This window comes from Acomys minous (genome assembly GCF_964271855.1).
Source record: "Acomys minous genome assembly, chromosome: 8".
Lineage (NCBI taxonomy): Eukaryota > Metazoa > Chordata > Mammalia > Rodentia > Muridae > Acomys > Acomys minous.
This window is the reverse complement of record NC_140489.1, coordinates 33,544,997-33,562,275: the sequence shown is the minus strand read 5'-3', so window position 1 is coordinate 33,562,275 and position 17,279 is coordinate 33,544,997. Positions and strand designations below refer to the sequence as shown.

The 17,279-nt window shown below is 46.7% G+C and overlaps 1 protein-coding gene across 1 annotated transcript; it reads left to right on the top strand.

The window, feature by feature from the left end:
- The first annotated feature begins 224 nt into the window (after window positions 1-224).
- LOC311603191 (acyl-coenzyme A thioesterase 1-like) lies at window positions 225-6,854 on the top strand. The gene is made up of 3 exons (XM_084792119.1): window positions 225-950; window positions 2,969-3,171; window positions 5,621-6,854. Exons 1-3 carry the CDS (start codon window positions 371-373, stop codon window positions 6,197-6,199), a joined length of 1,362 nt encoding a protein of 453 aa, XP_084648245.1. The 5' UTR covers window positions 225-370; the 3' UTR covers window positions 6,200-6,854.
- The last annotated feature ends 10,425 nt before the right edge of the window (window positions 6,855-17,279 follow it).

Genomic DNA, 17,279 nt, shown 5'->3' with positions numbered 1-17,279 from the left:
ACTTTTGAACGAACAGTCTTAAGATTAGTAACACGTGCCCATTACTCGAGAACGTGATGAAACTTAATTGCAATCTCACATTCTTGAGCCTGTAACCGTAAGAATTTGGCGATTGGATGTCACATCCCGTGAGAGGTCTTTTAAGAGGGAGCCTTAGTCCAGCCCACTCTTCATGGGGCAAAGAGCACCTGAAAAACAGTCCTAGGAAGGGCCGGGGGCCCTTAGTCACAGTTTATCACCACATTTGCTTTTGTTGCTTATCAGGCTCTGATCCTCGCAGCTTGGATACTTAGACGGCTGGAAGGCAGCCTGCCGCTAGAGGACCTCTAACTGACCCGCGGGACTGAGGGTTTGAAGTCAAGACGCCAAGATGGTGGCCTCGTCTCTCGCTGTCCTGCGGGGAAGCAGGTTGTGCCAATGGAGCTGGAAGAGCTGGGCGCGGCTGTTACGGCCTCCGCCGCTCAGCCGGGGTGGCCAGACAACTTGGGTGCGGACAAATGCGACCCTGAGCCTGGAGCCCGCGGGCCTCAGCTGCTGGGACGAGCCGCTGAGCATCTCCGTGCACGGCCTGGCCCCCGAGCAGCCCGTCACGCTGCGCGCGGCCCTGCGCGACGAGAAGGGCGCGCTCTTCAGAGCCCACGCGCGCTACCGCGCCGATGCCCACGGAGAGCTGGACCTGGCGCGCGCGCCCGCGCTGGGCGGCAGCTTCGCGGGGCTCGAGCCCATGGGGCTGCTCTGGGCCATGGAGCCCGACAGGCCTTTCTGGCGTCTGATCAAGCGCGACGTGCAGACGCCCTTCGTGGTGGAGCTGGAGGTGCTGGAGGGACACGAGCCCGAGGGCGGGCGGCAGCTGGCGAAGGCGGTGCACGAGCGTCACTTCATGGCCCCTGGGGTGAGGCGCGTGCCCGTGCGCGAGGGACGGGTGCGCGCCACCCTCTTCCTGCCTCCAGGTGAGCTGCCCTCCACTTTCCCTTTGATCAAAGTGCCCTTGTAATTTTTAAGTAGGGGGTGGGGGTGGGGGAAGTAGCTCCCAATGATCTAGGACTAGACCGGGCCTCGTACAATGTTGCTTTTTTCCTGAAGCTGGTCCTTCAATTCAGCTGCTAAGTTTAAGGGCATCATAAGAAAAGAGAGACTCATAAAAAAGTCTGCAGTGTTACCAAACGCCCCGCCCCCCCGCCACCCCAATTTTCTTTTAGAAATTTTTTTCCTTGTGGTGATGTGGGAGCTCAAACTAGGCAAACACGTTACTTCTGAGCCCAAGTTTCCAGTATTTTAAATTTGTCTTGGATTTTAGCTGTATGTGGAGGTCCCAGCAAATCAGGGAGGAGAATCAACCGGACTCTAAAGCAGCGATGGGTGAAACAATCAACTCCCAGGAGAAGCCACTTAGTATCATGACATTGAGAAAACCTTCACCAGGTTGGGCTGAGGAGGTGGCTCAGCTGGTAGAGTGCTTGGAGTAGCCGTGGGTCTCACCCCCAGCACAGGATAAACTGGGCGAGGTGCACAGCGCTGTAATCCTGGCAGGAGAACCGGAAGCTCTTGGCCATTTTTGGCTACTTAGCAATACTGGGTCACGCCGGGGATATCTGGTAGTCTGCCTCAAAACAAAACCAAAACAGTGGCCAAGTAGGCGAAATCAACAAAACATTTAATGACACTTACGAATGGTTACAGAGTAGTGCGTTCAAATCCATGGCAATGCTAAGAAGGAACGCACAGTGCCTTCTGCTGTGTTAGTACTACTAGTCTATGCCTGAGCAGGTGCCTGCCAGGTGTTTGCTGGGTTCTTGTTTAAATTGGCCGTGTGGAAGGCAAGCCTCCTTATACAAATGGTATTTTTAAAAAAATTTTAAGACATGAATTTATGCAGAATGCAGCCTTTTGGAGACTGCATTTGAGATTCGTGAGGTCTTCTAACCAACCAGCCTCTGTTTTTCCTCATCTGCCCATTGCAGGGCTTCCGGTTCATCTGCAGCCTGCTGAGATTATGAGCAAAGTCGTTGCAAATGCTTACCTAAAAGTTTGTGTGTGAACGGAAAAAAAATTAAAAAAAAAATTCTTTTGGTAAATATGTGTGGGGTGACTGGGTCATATGCTAAGGTAAGAAAAGGTTTGATTTTTGTGAGCAACCACACCCTGCATTCTACAAACTGCATGGTTTTGTGTTAGACCAACCAACATCGTGTGATGGTTCTGGCTGCTGCATAGCTTCAGTGGCAGTTGGCACTATCAATTTTGGATCAGAAAGGAGTTGTGTGTGTGTGTGTGTGTGTGTGTGTGTGTGTGTGTGAGAGAGAGAGAGAGAGAGAGAGAGAGAGAGAGAGAGAGAGAGAGAGAGAGAGAGAGACAGAGACAGAGAGAGACAGAGAGAGACAGAGAGAGACAGAGAGAGACAGAGAGAGAGAGAGGAGGAGGAGGGAGGGAGGGAGGGAGGGAGGAGCTGGGGGGAGATCAAATCTAGCATGCCATACATGTGGAGAGCAGTCTACCCCTGTCCCTTAGTGTATGTTTATATTAAAAGTAACATATTCTTGGGGGCTGGAGAGATGGCTCAGGGGTTAAGAGCATTGACTGCTCTTCCATAAGGCCTGAGTTCAATTTCCAGCACCCACATGGTGGCTCACAACCATCTACAATGTGACCTAATGCCCTCTTCTGTCATGCAGGCAGAGCACTGTATACATAATGAATAAATAAATCTTTTTTTTTTTTAAAAAGTAACATACTCTCTTTGTAAACAGCTGTGGAGCTTTGAGTCTTAGATACGGAGGGGCATGTGGCTGAAGAGGAAACTGTGGAGCTAGCCCACGCCACTCCGGATGCCTGAAGCTAGGAGGTCTTTCAGCATCTTTATGATCAGTCAAAAATGTGCTCATCCTGAATTAAGCAACAGATACCCCTCGATGCCACTGTGAAAATTTCGGTAATATTTAGGTTTGTTTTTGTTTTGCTTCTTCCCCAGAACCTGGGCCCTATCCTGGGATCATAGACCTTTTCGGAGTTGGAGGTGGCCTGCTGGAGTACCGGGCTAGTCTGCTGGCTGGGAAGGGCTTTGCCGTGATGGCTTTGGCTTATTATAACTACGACGACCTCCCCAAGAGCATGGAAACCATGCGTATAGAGTACTTTGAAGAGGCTGTGAACTACCTGCGTGGCCACTCCGAGGTTAGATCCCTATTGGACCTCCTCATCACGTGCTTGATTTCACAGAATGAGCCCTTTCGTGGCAGGCCTTTCGTGGCAGGCCTTTCGTGGCAGCCCTTTCGTGGCAGGCCCTCCCCGCTTCAGTACCCACTGCCCTCTATGCTCACCTCTTAGACATTTCTCTGTAATGTTGTGTGAGTACCTGTATTTCCTGCTAGCCAGTATTCTGGAATTCTGAGTTCTCGTATATTGTAGTGTTTCATAAAGAGCACTAGTGTGTTTAAAAACCCAGGTTTGACACAAGAATGAAAAAAGGTAGGTAGGGCTATTGCCAGCCAGTGCTCATTTAAGTGATGTGTTCAATACCTCTCTCCTGCCTGTGCCACTGTGCCCCATGTCCCTGTTCCCCCGTGTCCCTGTGCCCCTGTGTTCCTGTGCCCCTGTGTTCCCTGTGCCCCTGTGTTCCCTGTGGGAACAGAGATAGAAACTCAGGCTGAACTGTGAAAGAAGAACTTGACAATCAATAGCAGAAGACCAGGGCATGCTGGGCTTTCTAGATTAAACATAGCACAGGCTGGGGGGTGGAAACAACCCTTGCTTGTTGTATAATTTTATAATCGGAATTTAATGTGGCCAGAAGCATTGGCACTCTTAGAGAAGTGGAGCCAGGGTGGGATACATCTAGAGAGAAATTTGAGAATAGATTTTGCTAATTTTTTTTAAAAAATTGAGATTATGTGTGTGTGTGTTTGTGTACATGCAAGAACATATGTGTTCATGAGTGTGTGGAGGTCTGAGGACAACTTTGGGGAGTCAGTTCTGTCCTCCCACTTTTACATGTGTTCCAAGAATCGAACTCAGGTCACAGTGACTACTTCACCATTGAGCCATCTTACCAGCCCATATTTCACCAATCTCCATTTCTATGACTTTGGGGCATCTGTTTCTTCCTTTAATAGATAGGGTAATTACCACGTCACTGAATTCCTAGTTTTTCAGTGAGGGACAATGTTTCAGAGTTGCCAGGGTGTTGTTATAGAAGCCACAAGAAAAGAAAAAAAGACTGTGAGAGGTCAGCCAAAAGGCCTTTTGCTTATAGCCCAGAGGACACTGGGTTCCAGGGCAGGCACAGTCCTTGTGGATGGTGCCAACCCAAACCACGCAGAAGGCACCACGGAGGGGATGGACGGAAGGACAGTACCAACAAGGAAGCAGGAAAGAGAACAAAGTCATGACTAGCAAGGCTGCGGGCACAGGACTGTGAGGAAGTAAAAGAGTCCGGAGCAGGGATGACCTGAGGACACCCAGCAGAGAGAAGTTTATAGGGGAGGAGGCTGAAAGTAAGCATGGGAGGCCAGCCCTGGAGAAGGTTAGTGGACAGCACCCCAAACACAAGCAGAGGGTGACTGCTGAGATCACATGGGGGCATCTGAGAGCTCGCGCTGTCGTGGGAACAGGTACATTGTGGGTTGAGAAAACGGGGCATTCCTGCTGCAGCTTCTGTTTCCTCAGCGCAGTGTGAGAAGCTGGCGGTGGAGCGGCATGTGGGGACCAGAGAGGCTGAGGGGGGAGGAGAGGATGTGAGGTGGTCCTTTGGAGAAGTGGAAAGCAAAACACCAGTGCTGTGCGGCAGGACGGACGGCCCGCATCGGCACGCACTCCTGTCAAGTGAAAGATCAGTCAGCAGAGATGTGCGTGTTTCTTAGCTCCTGCTCAGGCCTGGAGAAAGTGAGCAGGTGATTTCACTAGCCCTTTTCTCGGCCCATATGATGAAGGGAAGGGAAAGGAGTGCAGCGTGCTTGCGAGGGAGCACGGTGCTGATGAAGGACAGGCTCTCAAGCGGAGGGGCCGACGGGAGAGCATGGGCCATCTACAGTGAAGAAGAGACTGCAGAGGCCCCGGCAAGGTAGAAAGGAGCATCCCTAGAAGGCTAAGCAGGACGGAGTAGAGATGGTGGCCAGACCATACAGTGCTTCACAGTGAGATTGTTTTTGAGCTAGAAGTTTGGGTTATGCAAATGGGAATGCCTGGTTCCCCTGTGTTAGAGGAAACGGTCCCAAACGGTTTAAAAGTCTGTGTGGTTGTTGCAGTCACCAAGAATGATGACAGAGAAGTTGTGAAAAGAAAGGCGTGTGGTAGGGGTGTGGTAGAGGTGTGGTGGGTGTGTGGTAGGGGTGTGGTGGGTGTGTGGTAGGGGTGTGGTAGGGGTGTGGTGGGTGTGGGGTAGGGGTGTGGTGGGTGTGTGGTAGTGTGTGTTAGCTGTGTAGTAGGTGTGTGGTAGGTGTGTGGTAGGGGTGTGGTGGGGGTGTGGTAGGGGTGTGGTGGGGTGTGGTGGGGTGTGGTAGGGGTGGTCCCAGGATGTAATGCAGAGATGAGGTGGAGTCCAGATCAACACCTACTTCCTCCTTGCTTTCTGGCTATCATGGTTTTCCTGGACTAAGCCTCCATTTTTCATTTGTTTCTTTCTCAGGTAAAAGGACCAGGAATTGGGCTGCTTGGGATTTCCAAAGGGGGCGAACTTGGCCTTGCTATGGCCTCCTTCCTGGAGGGCATCACAGCTGCCGTGGTCATCAATGGCTCTGTGGCTGCTGTTGGGAACACCATATACTACAAGGACGAGACTATACTCCCTGTGTCTCTTCTGAAAGATCGGGTCAAAATGACCAAAGACGGCCTCTTGGATGTGGTAGATGCTCTGCAAAGCCCTTTGGTAGAAGAGAAGAGCTTCATCCCCGTGGAAAGGTCTGACGCGACCTTCCTGTTCCTCGTGGGTCAGGATGACCACAACTGGAAGAGCGAGTTCTATGCCAGTGAGATCTCCAAACGCTTACAGGCCCATGGGAAGGAGAAGCCCCAGGTTATCTGCTACCCGGAAGCGGGGCACTATATTGAGCCCCCCTACTTCCCACTGTGCAAGGCCGGCCTGCACCTCCTGGTGGGTGCTAATATCACCTTTGGAGGGGAGCCTAAGCCTCATGCCATGGCCCAGTTGGACACGTGGCAGCAACTCCAGACTTTCTTCCACAAGCAGTTGGGTAGTAAGAGTTAGGGGGTGCCTCCTAAAATATAAGCCACTATATGATGGTTTTAGAGACCCTCAGATGTATCATCAGAATGTCAGTTCAGGTTAGTTTATTTGGACATATTCTAATTCTTTTAAAGTTTTTTGTTTTGGTTTTTGGTTTTTTGAGACAGGGATTTTTTGTGTAGCCAGGCAGGCCTAGAACTCATAGGTGTTGGGATTAAAGGTGTGTGCCACCACACTCCACTTGGTTTTTTCTTTGTATAATGAAATAGGTGCCTACGAAGGACTAAGGGTATAGCTCAGTGGCAATGCTTTGTCTTCCTTTCAAGGTGCTCTGAGTTCATTCCCCAGTGCCATAAGATAGCCTAGAGATGAAAACTTTCTAATAAAAATAGTGCTCACATTGGTGGTGAGATGGCTCAGTGGGTAAATGTGCTTCCTGCCAAGCCTAACGACTTGAGACCCCTCCTCCCCAGGACCCACGTGGTGGAAGGAGAGAACCTACACTCTCTCTCTCTCTCTCTCTCTCTCTCTCTCTCTCTCTCTCTCTCTTTAATATATATATATTAAAAAATAGTGCCTACCTAAAAAGTGTTCTTTCTTTTATATCATTAATTAAAAGGGAGCCTTATAAGTAAATATTCTTATTAAAATAAAAATTAAATCATTTTCGACAAAACTATGGTGTCCTTTCAATTCTTGGGCCAATGTAATGACTATCTTCCTTCAAAACGTGGCTTTGGGGTGACTTGGGGTCTCCTTTTCAGATGCATAAGACATGCATAGGCAGCAGAGAAAAGAAGGTTTTTTTGCACATATATCCAACAAGAACATCAGTTTTACAAAATAACAAGAACCCTCTTCACGTGATGAGCTCTATGTCATGGGGCAGATGGGGATGATGAGCGTCTAGTCCAGGAAGCAACAGAGCAGATGGGGAAGGAAACAGATTCTAGGAGCCCCATGTTGTGTCACCCTCAGACCTGTCTGGGAGGCAAGGAAAAGAATGTGTGTGAGCAGACACTCTCATGCCCACATGTTTGGGCCACAGCAAGCGGCCAGCCACCTATTGGTCATGAGCACAGGAGGAAGGATTTCTTTACCATTGCCAGGGTCATGGCTGAGCCCCTATAACACAAGACAGACAGGGAAGAGAAAGCCATTAAAAACATTTAATTTTAAAAAATGTTTTTTAAATCACACAATGTGTCCCTGCGTGTCTGTATGGGTGCCCACAGAGGTCAAAAGACTTCAGTTCTCCTGGAGCTGGGATTACAGGTAGTCATGAGTCACCCAACATGAGAACCAAACTCTGCTCGTCTGAGATCAGTACACTCTCTTAACTGCTAATCTCTCCAGCCTCAGAAACATGTTTAATAAGTGTTGCATGAGATGATTTTGTGGTAACGGACTGGCTTTTAACCAGTTCAACCTCTGGAACCCACATGGCAGAACGAGGGACCTGACTCCTGCAGCTTGTCCTCTGACCTTTGACCTTAACATGAGCACCACAGCATGCACCTGCCCCTCCCTAATATACAAACAAAAAAAATTTTTTTTTCAGAATTTAAAGTTGCGTGACATGAGAGCCTTCAGAAATTAAGATGCAGGTCTGGAGGGGTGGCAGTCGAGGCCAACTATGATCATCAAGCAGGCGTCCTCCATGCTTTCTGCTTCCGGGTCATGCCTTGAGTTCCTGCTCTGATTTCCCTCAGTGCTGGACCATGGCCTCGAAATGTCAACAAGATAAATTCTCTCTCCCCTAAGTTGTTTTTGGTTATAGTATTTGTCACAGTGACAAAATAAAACTAGAACATTAGTTGGCCAGAAGTTGGGCAGTTAGTGGGAGAAGGGCATTGTCAGGGTCTAGTTGTGGGGTGCTGTTAGACAGGAAGTACAGATTCTTGGGTGTTGAAATTATTTTTATAAAACCGTGTTTGTTTCTTTTAGCTTATTTCTTTTTTTAATATTTTATTTAATTTTAATTTATGTGCATGTGTTGGTGTAGGCGTGTCAGGCCTTGGAGTGACAGACAGCTGTGAGCTGCCATGTGGGTGCTGGGAACTGAACCAGGGTCCTCTGGAAGAGCAGGCAGTGCTCCCAACCACTGAGCCGTCTCTCCAGCCCTTAGCTTACTTATTTATTAACCCGGCTATCACACAAATGATTGAGACTCTTTTATAATACAAGGCTTCACAACACAATCTGAGCAGTTTAAGTCTGTTCTTAACCCTCTATGCTGTTTTGTCTTACTCCCCGCAAAGATCACAGCCATATTTGCACTTTGTAGCTTTCCACGGCTCCTGCTCCTTCCTCCTGATCTTCCTTGGACCTTTCCTGGTGGCCTACTCCCCTTGACCCCTCCTCCCCTGGCTGGCAGGAAGTCCAGCCCTATTCTCTCCCCTGCTAATTGATTGGCTGTAAGCTGCTTTATTGACATAAGAAGAGGATAATTGGGGAGCAGGGTTTATACAACATTTAGACAGAAAATCAGAATTTAAACTACATAATAACCTTATGCCTATACTTGGGTTCTGTAGCAAAGTAGAATGGCAATAGTTTATTGCATAGATACTTTTTTTTTTTTGGTGCTGGAGATAATATTTTTGTTATTTTATGTGTAGGATGTTTTGCCTGCATGTGTATTTGTGACCAGCTGCATGCCTGGTACCTGTGAAGGACAGAAAAGGCCTGGATACTCTGGAACTTGATTTACAGATGGTTGTGAACGTCAGTGTGGTTGCTGGGAATGGAACCCTGAGTCTATGGGAGAGCAGCCAGTGTATTTAGGCACTGAGCCATCTCTCCAGTCCTGGTGTTGGAGATCAAACCCAGCATAAGCAAAGCATAGGCTCTACCATCACACTCTTGAGGTGGTTTGAATAAGGATGGCCCCCAGAGGATCACACATCCCAATGCTTAGTCATTAGGGAGTGGCACTACTTTGAAAGGATTAGGAGGTGTGTCCTTGTTGGAGTGGGTGTGGCCTTGTTAGGGAAAGTATGTCACTGGGGGTGGGCTTTGAAGTTTTAAAAGCTCAATCCAGGCCCAGTGTCTCTTTTCTTCCGGCTGCTTGCATTTCCAGGTGTATAATTCTCAGCTATTTCTCTAGCATCATGTCTGCCTATGTGCCACCATGCTCCCTGCCGTGACGATAATAAAATAAGTCTCTGGAACTGAAAGTGTTAAGGCCTGCTTTTTTGTAATATAGTTGAAGCAATTGTATTTAGTATCCATTTTTTTTTGTTCGTTTATAAGGTAAAATTAAGTTTAAAAAATTAAAAAAAATTTTAAGTTCAAAAAAATTTTAAATATATATATATACACACACACACACACACACACACACACACACAACCGCAAGTTGGAAGAGTGCACCAGATCTCATTGTAGATGGTTGTGAGGCCCCATGTGGTTGCTGGGAATTGAACTCAAGACCTTTGGAAGAGCAGACAGTGCTCTTAACCTTTAAGCCATTTCTCTAGCTCTTAAGTTCAAATTCATAGCTGACACTAAGAAATCCTTCCAGGGCCAAGTTAACATCACATCTTACTCTGACTCAGTGGTATCATAACGCATGCTGTGATACGTCCACACTTGGCTGCATTTTGGTTGTACCCTAACCACTGCCCCGCCTACCTCACTTAGGACCAATCAGCTTAAAGGTTAGCTTATAATAATACTTTTAGTTAGCCAAAATGTATTACTGCCCCACCCTCGCCTTCTGCCCTAAAGGCAGAATGTCACAGTTAGGCTGCCGAGTCCTTTCTGTGGCCCTGACCCAGATCAGCCGGGAACAAGCGCTCAGTATCTGACTGAGATGGGTGTCTGGGTGATTTGTGTGGCTATTCTTGGTCTATAACAAAAGGAAGCCCCAATTCAACGCGTTCTTTTATAAGAACTGCTGTGGTCACAGTGTCTCTTCATGAGCACTATCAGCAACAGAACACCGATTAAGACAATCGCCAGAGCCGGGCGGTAGTGGCGCACGCCTTTAATCCCAGCACTCAGGGAGGCAGAGGCAGGCGGATCATTGTGAGTTCAAGGCCAGCCTGGTCTACAAAGCAAGTCCAGGACAGCCAAGGCTACACAGAGAAACCCAGTCTTGAAAAACCAATAACAACAACCAAAAAAAAAAAAAAAAGGACAATCCCCAAATCCTATTGTGTATTTCAAAAACAGTTATAAGAAAGGATTTTGACCCTTTAATTATTGGACAAACACCACCACCAATTTAAACATGACCAAGTCTCCAGGTTAAAATGTTGAGCTCCATCTGGTATGATCGATCGATGACCGTGATTCAGCGTAACCCTCGGTCTTGCCATTGTGTGAATCCCGCAGATCCAGCTCCGTTCTTCTCTGGTGTCTTCTCTTGGAGTCTTACCTGATTTTTACCACCAGTTTTCACCAGAATCCACTAAGGAATAGGACAATTTTGCTTTCGTTTCTTGGCCAGGAATCACTGATTCTGAAAGTCTGTGAGAAGACATGCCGAGAAGCCAAGTCAAGGGTATGGCGTGGTGGCGAGGCCCCCTCCGAAAGATCAGGATTAGAAGGATTTTCAATATTTTCCACACAGAAAAAGATAGAGAGGAAGAACTTTCTAGATCAACCTTGAAGGCAGAGGGCTTGGAGTACTAGAACCCAGATAATGTAAGAGGAAGATCTATCTGAGGAAAGCATTTAGAGCATTACAGAAAGAAAGCACCCCATTCAGATCTCTCTACTCCCACAGGAAGCAGAAGGACACATTGCTTATCCCTCGCTCTAAGTCACCTCACAGTGACAGGGAGGAGAGGATGTGGCAGGTGAAGGCTACCAGAGCCACTGAGGAGGCGGGTCCTGGGAAGCGGCCCAGGGCCCCTGTGGGAGACCCAGTGCCTCACACAGTCCAACTCTGGGAACTCTAGACTGCAGGAGCCATTAGGATGGAGGCAGAAGGTCAAACTGATGAGACTGAGTCAGGAGAGAGAGAGTCTTATCTGAGGCGCTGCTGCAATGGGTCTTGGGAAGCTGCTTTTTATCTGATGACCATGGAGGTCTCCAGGACCCTGTGCTAGGAGACGTGAGAACAGCTGCCGTCGAGGAATCAGGCCTTTAACCAGTTTGAGGTGGGCTGTCCAGTTTACTCCTCACCAAGATGAAGAGACCCGGCATTCCATTTCCTCCAGAGGTTCACACCCTGGCTTCTGAGTGCTTAGAGCAGACTGGTTGCACTTGCTGATGTCCTTGTGATTTCATAACATTACATCAATAAAAAAAAGTCACCTGAGGAACACCTGATAGAGACACTCTCCCAGCATTCCGGGGAGAGTTGGAACTAGGGTAAAGTTCATGGCAAGCTCTCAACTGGGTAACGTCCGTTCACAGCTCTGGGAAGTGAGCCAATGACAGGATCAGTAGGACGCTGTCTTTGCACCCAGGCAGCCAGTGGCTGTGTGAAAGCCACACCTTCCATTTAAGCCACCCTCTCTGGATGGGATCTCAATGTCTGTAACAGAATAGTGCTTACTTCCAGTGTTCCAAACCTCAGCAGTCCGGAAAGGACAGTGATGGGATGTCTGAGGTCCTAGGCAGACGTCCTTAACCTGTTATGACAGCAGGGAGGAAAAACATGTTTGCTAACCCCACATCTCTGCAGGCCCTCAGTCTGGGTTACATCAGTGCGCTGTCAGATCGCCCATTTCTAGGAAGACTAGAGATAAAGGGCTGTGAAAGAGAGGTGAGGCTAACAGGATAACATGGTGTAATTCTTTATGGGTTGTGTTTATTTGGAGTTCTAAATGCCGCCTCTACCTGGGGACCTCTGTCTTTACCAAGCTTTGAGGATTTTTTTTCCTTTGTTGTTTATTGAATTGATTTTCTATGACCACAGCTTTTTGTTCTTCCTTGGGTAAGCCAAAGTCAGACATTGATTTGATCTTTGATCATTTCAATTTTTTTACTTTTTTTTTTTTTTCCCAAGACATGTTTCTCTGTGTGTAGCCTTGACTGTCCTGGACTCAATTTGTAGACCAGGCTGGCCTCAAACTCACAGCGTTCTGCCTGCCTCTGCCTCCCTGAGTGCTGGGATTAAAGGCGTGAGCTACCACGCCCAGTTCAATTTTTCACTCTTATAATTTATTTTCGTGTATACATGTATATGACACGTATGTATAATTTGGGCATGCATGCCATGACGCTGGTATGAAGGCCAGGAGACAGTGTTTGGGAGCTTGTCATCTCCTTTCACTGTGGGATTTGGGGATCGAACTTGGGTCACCAGGCTTTGTACATTAAGTGCTTTACTTGAGCCTTCTAGCCAACACTGTCTGTCTGTCTGTCTACTATCTATCTATCTATTGTTTTTTCAAAACAATATTTCTCTGAGTAGCCTCAGATGTCCTGGAACTTGCTCTGTAGCCCAGGCTGGCTTCAGACTCACAGAGATCCGCCTACCTCTGCCTCCCAAGCACTGAGATTAAAGGCATGTGCCCCCACTGTCCAGCTCATGCTGTCTATTTTTTAAAACAGACTCTCACTCCACATCAGAGTGTTCTAAAATGCTCCATATAGCACAGGCTTTTGAACTTACAGGCATCCTCCTAACTCAGCCTCCCAAGATCTAGGATTACAGAAGTAACCTACCACAAGGAGCCTGACCTTTGACCTTTTAGCCCTATCCAGAGACCTTCACTATTCTCTTGTTGCCTTCTGATCTTTCCTTTGCTTTTGTCTGACCGTCCTGTTTTCAAGGCCCATCTTCAAGCTCTGATATGCCTTTTCCTATCTCTAATTCTGGTTTGCTGTTGGTTGTTGGAACCTTCAACTAAGTTGTTCTCTTATCTGACTTAGTAAACGTTTTCTTTCCAGGACAACTGAAAAGTATTCAGTTCTTCACTGGAGAAGTGTCAGATCACAGTTGAAGCCATTAGGCTGACATATTTTATAGTGGAAAGCCTAAGGCTAGAAGGGCATAGAATGATGTTTTTCAAGTATGAAGATAACTACCAACAAATACTGCTACAGCCTTGAAAGTGAGCTAAAGGCTATTTCATATAAGTAAATCAAGGGACTATCAGCCACTAGGCCAGCATCGCAAAAGATGCTCAAGGAAATGCTACATCCAGAAGATGATGGATAATGGACGTCACAGCAGCATGTGAAGGGATACATCCACTAGAAGAATTGATATACATGTGAAAAATAGGAAAGAAACAAACACTATCAATGCAGTAAATTCTCACCCCACAAAGATGATAGTGGCAGGGAGGAGTCAAATATTATTCAAAACAACCAAAAGAAAATTGACAAAAATGGGAGGAACAAGCCTATTATTCCAACAATAACTGTGAATGCACGCAGACTTAGGACTCAGACTTCAGGATTGGAGACTGATTGGCTCAGTGGTTGAAAGCATGTACTGCTTTTGTAGCAGACCCAAGTTCAGTTTCCAGCACCCATGTGGGGTTGCTCACAGCTGCCTCTAACTCCAGCTCCAAGAGATCTGATGCCCTCTTCTGGCATTGCACCCACATGCACAAATCCACACATGGACGCACACATAATATACTTTAAAAAAAGAAGAAGAAGAAGAAGAAAAGACACAGAATATCTGCATGACCTGCCCCCTTCAAAAGTAGTAATTGATGGAGAAGGGCCCAGTCCATTGTGGATGGAGCCGTCCCTGGGCTGGTGGTCCTGGCTTCTATAAGAAAGCAGGCTGAGCAAGCCCTGAGGAGCAAGCCAGTAAGCAGCACCCCTCTGTGGCCTCTGCATCAGCCTCTGACTCCAGGTTCCTGCCCTGTCTGAATTCCTTCCCTGACTTTCTTCAGTGATGAACAGTGCAAGCCAGATAAACCCTTTCTTCCTCAACTTGCTTTGGTCATGGTGTTTCGTCACAGCAATGGTAGCACTGACTGAGTTGCGGGAGGGTGGGGGGCTGGGGGTGGGGGAGGGTGGAGACTGGGGGTGGGGAAGGGTGGGGGACTGGGGGTGGGAGAGGGCAAGGCATGGGGTGGGGGAGGGCGAGGCGTGGGGTGGCATTCATGAGCACCCAATACATGATGGAATGTTGACGGGACCAGTCTTCTGCAGATCTTGTGTTCCTTGTCACTTTGAGCTCACAGGTGCAACACCCATGCCCTACCCAGAAGGCTTTCATAGTGCTCCTTCCAGCTACGGACCTTACTTTTTGTCTGATCCCTCTTTCCTCATGTTCCTTGAGCCTTGAAGGGAATTTATATAGGAGCCTAGTTTAGGGCTGAGCATTCAACCATCATTTATTCTCAGCACTTTGACCAGTCATGAATCTTTGAATTACCTGTTGCCCTTGACAAACAGAAGTTTCTCCATCCAAGATTGAGAGTAGCACTGATTTACAGATCTAAACAAAATTATTCAGAAGGCAGTTTGACAGCATGTCCATACAGCGAAACAACAATGGCAGCTTCTCCCCCAGGGCTCACGACCCCCCCAGCCAAGCACTATTGACTGAAGTAATAGTTCCAGGCGTGTATTCCTCCTGCAGAGGCAAGCCTAAAACCCAATCAGAAAGCATATAGTTATTCTCATAATAATCACGCCACTATTGCATCAGTGACCCAGTCTTGCCTGACAGGCTGCTAATGTGGTTTGCCAGGTTCACAGTTACATAAGATGATGACTTTTCTCACCAACTTACTCATATAGGACTTTACAACACTATGAATGCTAGCCAACATCAAAGAAAATTCTAGGTCAGTTCTAGCTTGATTTCTTTATGTCCTGCAGCCTCCCCAACCGCCATCCCCACTTAAACCTTTCTTGCTGCAGGATATTTCATTACATTGTGAACCCAGAGACTGTAAACTGTAAAAACCCATTTCTTGTTTGTTGTGGCTCAGCCCTAGCATACACCTTTAATCCAAGAGCTTTCTGTACACAGGATTAAATAAAGTTGACCCTAGGTCAAGAGGTGGAACAAGAAACCAGCTGACAGGGAGTAAACAGAAAGGAAGGGTGTTGAGTTGAAGGGTATTTAAGACAGTGTGGGGGCTGGAGAGATGGCTCAGAGGTTAAGAGCACAGGCTGCTTGCCCAGAGGACCCAGGTTCAATTCCCAGCACCCACATGGCAGCTCACAACTGTCTGCAACTCCAGTTCCAGGGGATCTGACACTCTCACACCAATGCACATAAAATTAAATAAATTATAAATTCTTTTTTAAAAAGACAGTGTGGAGAAGGAGAAGGGGCTTTTGGCTTTTCCCTTCTGCGATATGAGCTGAGTAGCAAGTTTAGCTGGGTGCTTTCTCTGCCTCTCTGAGCTAACAGGTTTTTACCCCAGCTTCTGGCTCCTGAATATTGGTAAAATAGAATGACTAGGATTTTCTTTCATTATAACAATACTTTCTACCCCAAGTAGTGTCCCCTCTGCTTTCATGTCACATGTATTCTACTATTTCTCTTCCTTAAGGCCCCTTCTTCTTGCCAGGCACGGTGGCACATGCCTGTCATCCCAGCACTCAGGGAGACAGAGGTAGTTGGATCTCTGTGAGCTTGAGGCTAGCCTGGTCTAAAATATGAGTCCAGGACAGCCTGGGCTACACAGAGAAACCCTGTCTTGGGAGGGGAAAAGGCCCCTTCTTCCTATCTTTGATGGCCATTTTCTAGCTTCCGGCTTCTACAAGTGCTCCAAGTTGAACACAGAAATCTAAATATTCAAATCTTAGGTTCACGTCTGAGAGAGAATGTGTGGCATTTGCCTTTTTGGCTCTGGGTCTACCCACTCAGTGTACAATTTTTAGGTCCGTCTACTTACCTGAAATTTTCACATTTCCTTACAGCTGAGTAAAATCTCATTGTGTAAATGAAGCAAATTTTCATCACATACTCATTCGTCGATGGGCATCTAGGCTGTGTCCACATCCTAGCTATTGTGAGTAGTGCAGCAATGAACATGCCTGTGCGTCTCTGCCGTAGGATGAACAGTCTCTCAGGCATGTGCCCCGGAGTGGTATAGCTGGATCATGTTGCAGCTCTATTTTCAGCTTTGGAGAAACCTCCGCTAAGTGATTTTCAAAAAGTGACTCTGCAGAAATAGTTTCCAAGCGGCTGCACCAGTGGAATAAAGGTTTCCCTTTCCCCGAATCCTTGTCAGCGCTTGTTTCTGGATGATAGCTATTCTGACTGCACTGAAATGGAACCTCAAAGTGTTTTACTTTTCTTTTCTCTGAGACTTAAAGACATTGAACACTGTTTTACAGATCTACTAGATATTTGTATTTATTTCTTTTGAGAACTTCGTTTAGTTCCATAGCCCATTTTTTGGATTGGGTTGTGAATACAAAATTCTTTTTTTAATAGTATTTTTAATTTTTTTACATATACATTTACATCATTACACATATATAAAATAAACTACATACATCAAGAAGAACCACGAAACAATTAGGAACTATATTAATGTTATGTTCATAGTGTTTTGGATATTTGTATTTGGCAACCTTGAAGAAAACATTTTCCTATCTTGGTGAGTCTAAAATTCTGAATGTAAATCAATATCTATCATATCTCATCTCTATCAACTTAAACCATCTATCATGACCTAATAACATCTTAACTTCTAAGCAACTAAGCTTAATTGTGAACTAAACTATTTGGTCTTGAAATATGTCTGTCAAATATGCTGAGCCAGAAGGCTGAAGATTATGCTCCAACATTATAGAGTTTTGGGTGACTTTCAGGCAGCAAACTGTCTCTGCCATTTTTTTTTTCCACTTTGGAAGCTGCTAACCTGCACTTCCTGGTTTTTTGTTGTTGTTTGCTTGTTTTTTGTTTTTCTTTGGTTTTTCTAGACATGGTCTCTCTGTATAGCCTTGGCTGTCCTGGACTCACTTTGTAGACCAGGTTGGCCTCGAACTCACAGTAATCGGCCTGCCTCTGCCTCCCAAGTGTTGGGATTAAAGGTGTGCACCACCACGCCCAACTCACTTCCTATTTACTCAGGTAATTAACTTTATTCCTTCTCAAGTCTCTGATGAGGTTGAATACAAAATTCTTATGTACCAAATGAGACAGTGCTCAGTTTTATAGAGCATTTGTGTTTGTTAGTTTTCTATCACTTCAACAAAATACCCAAAT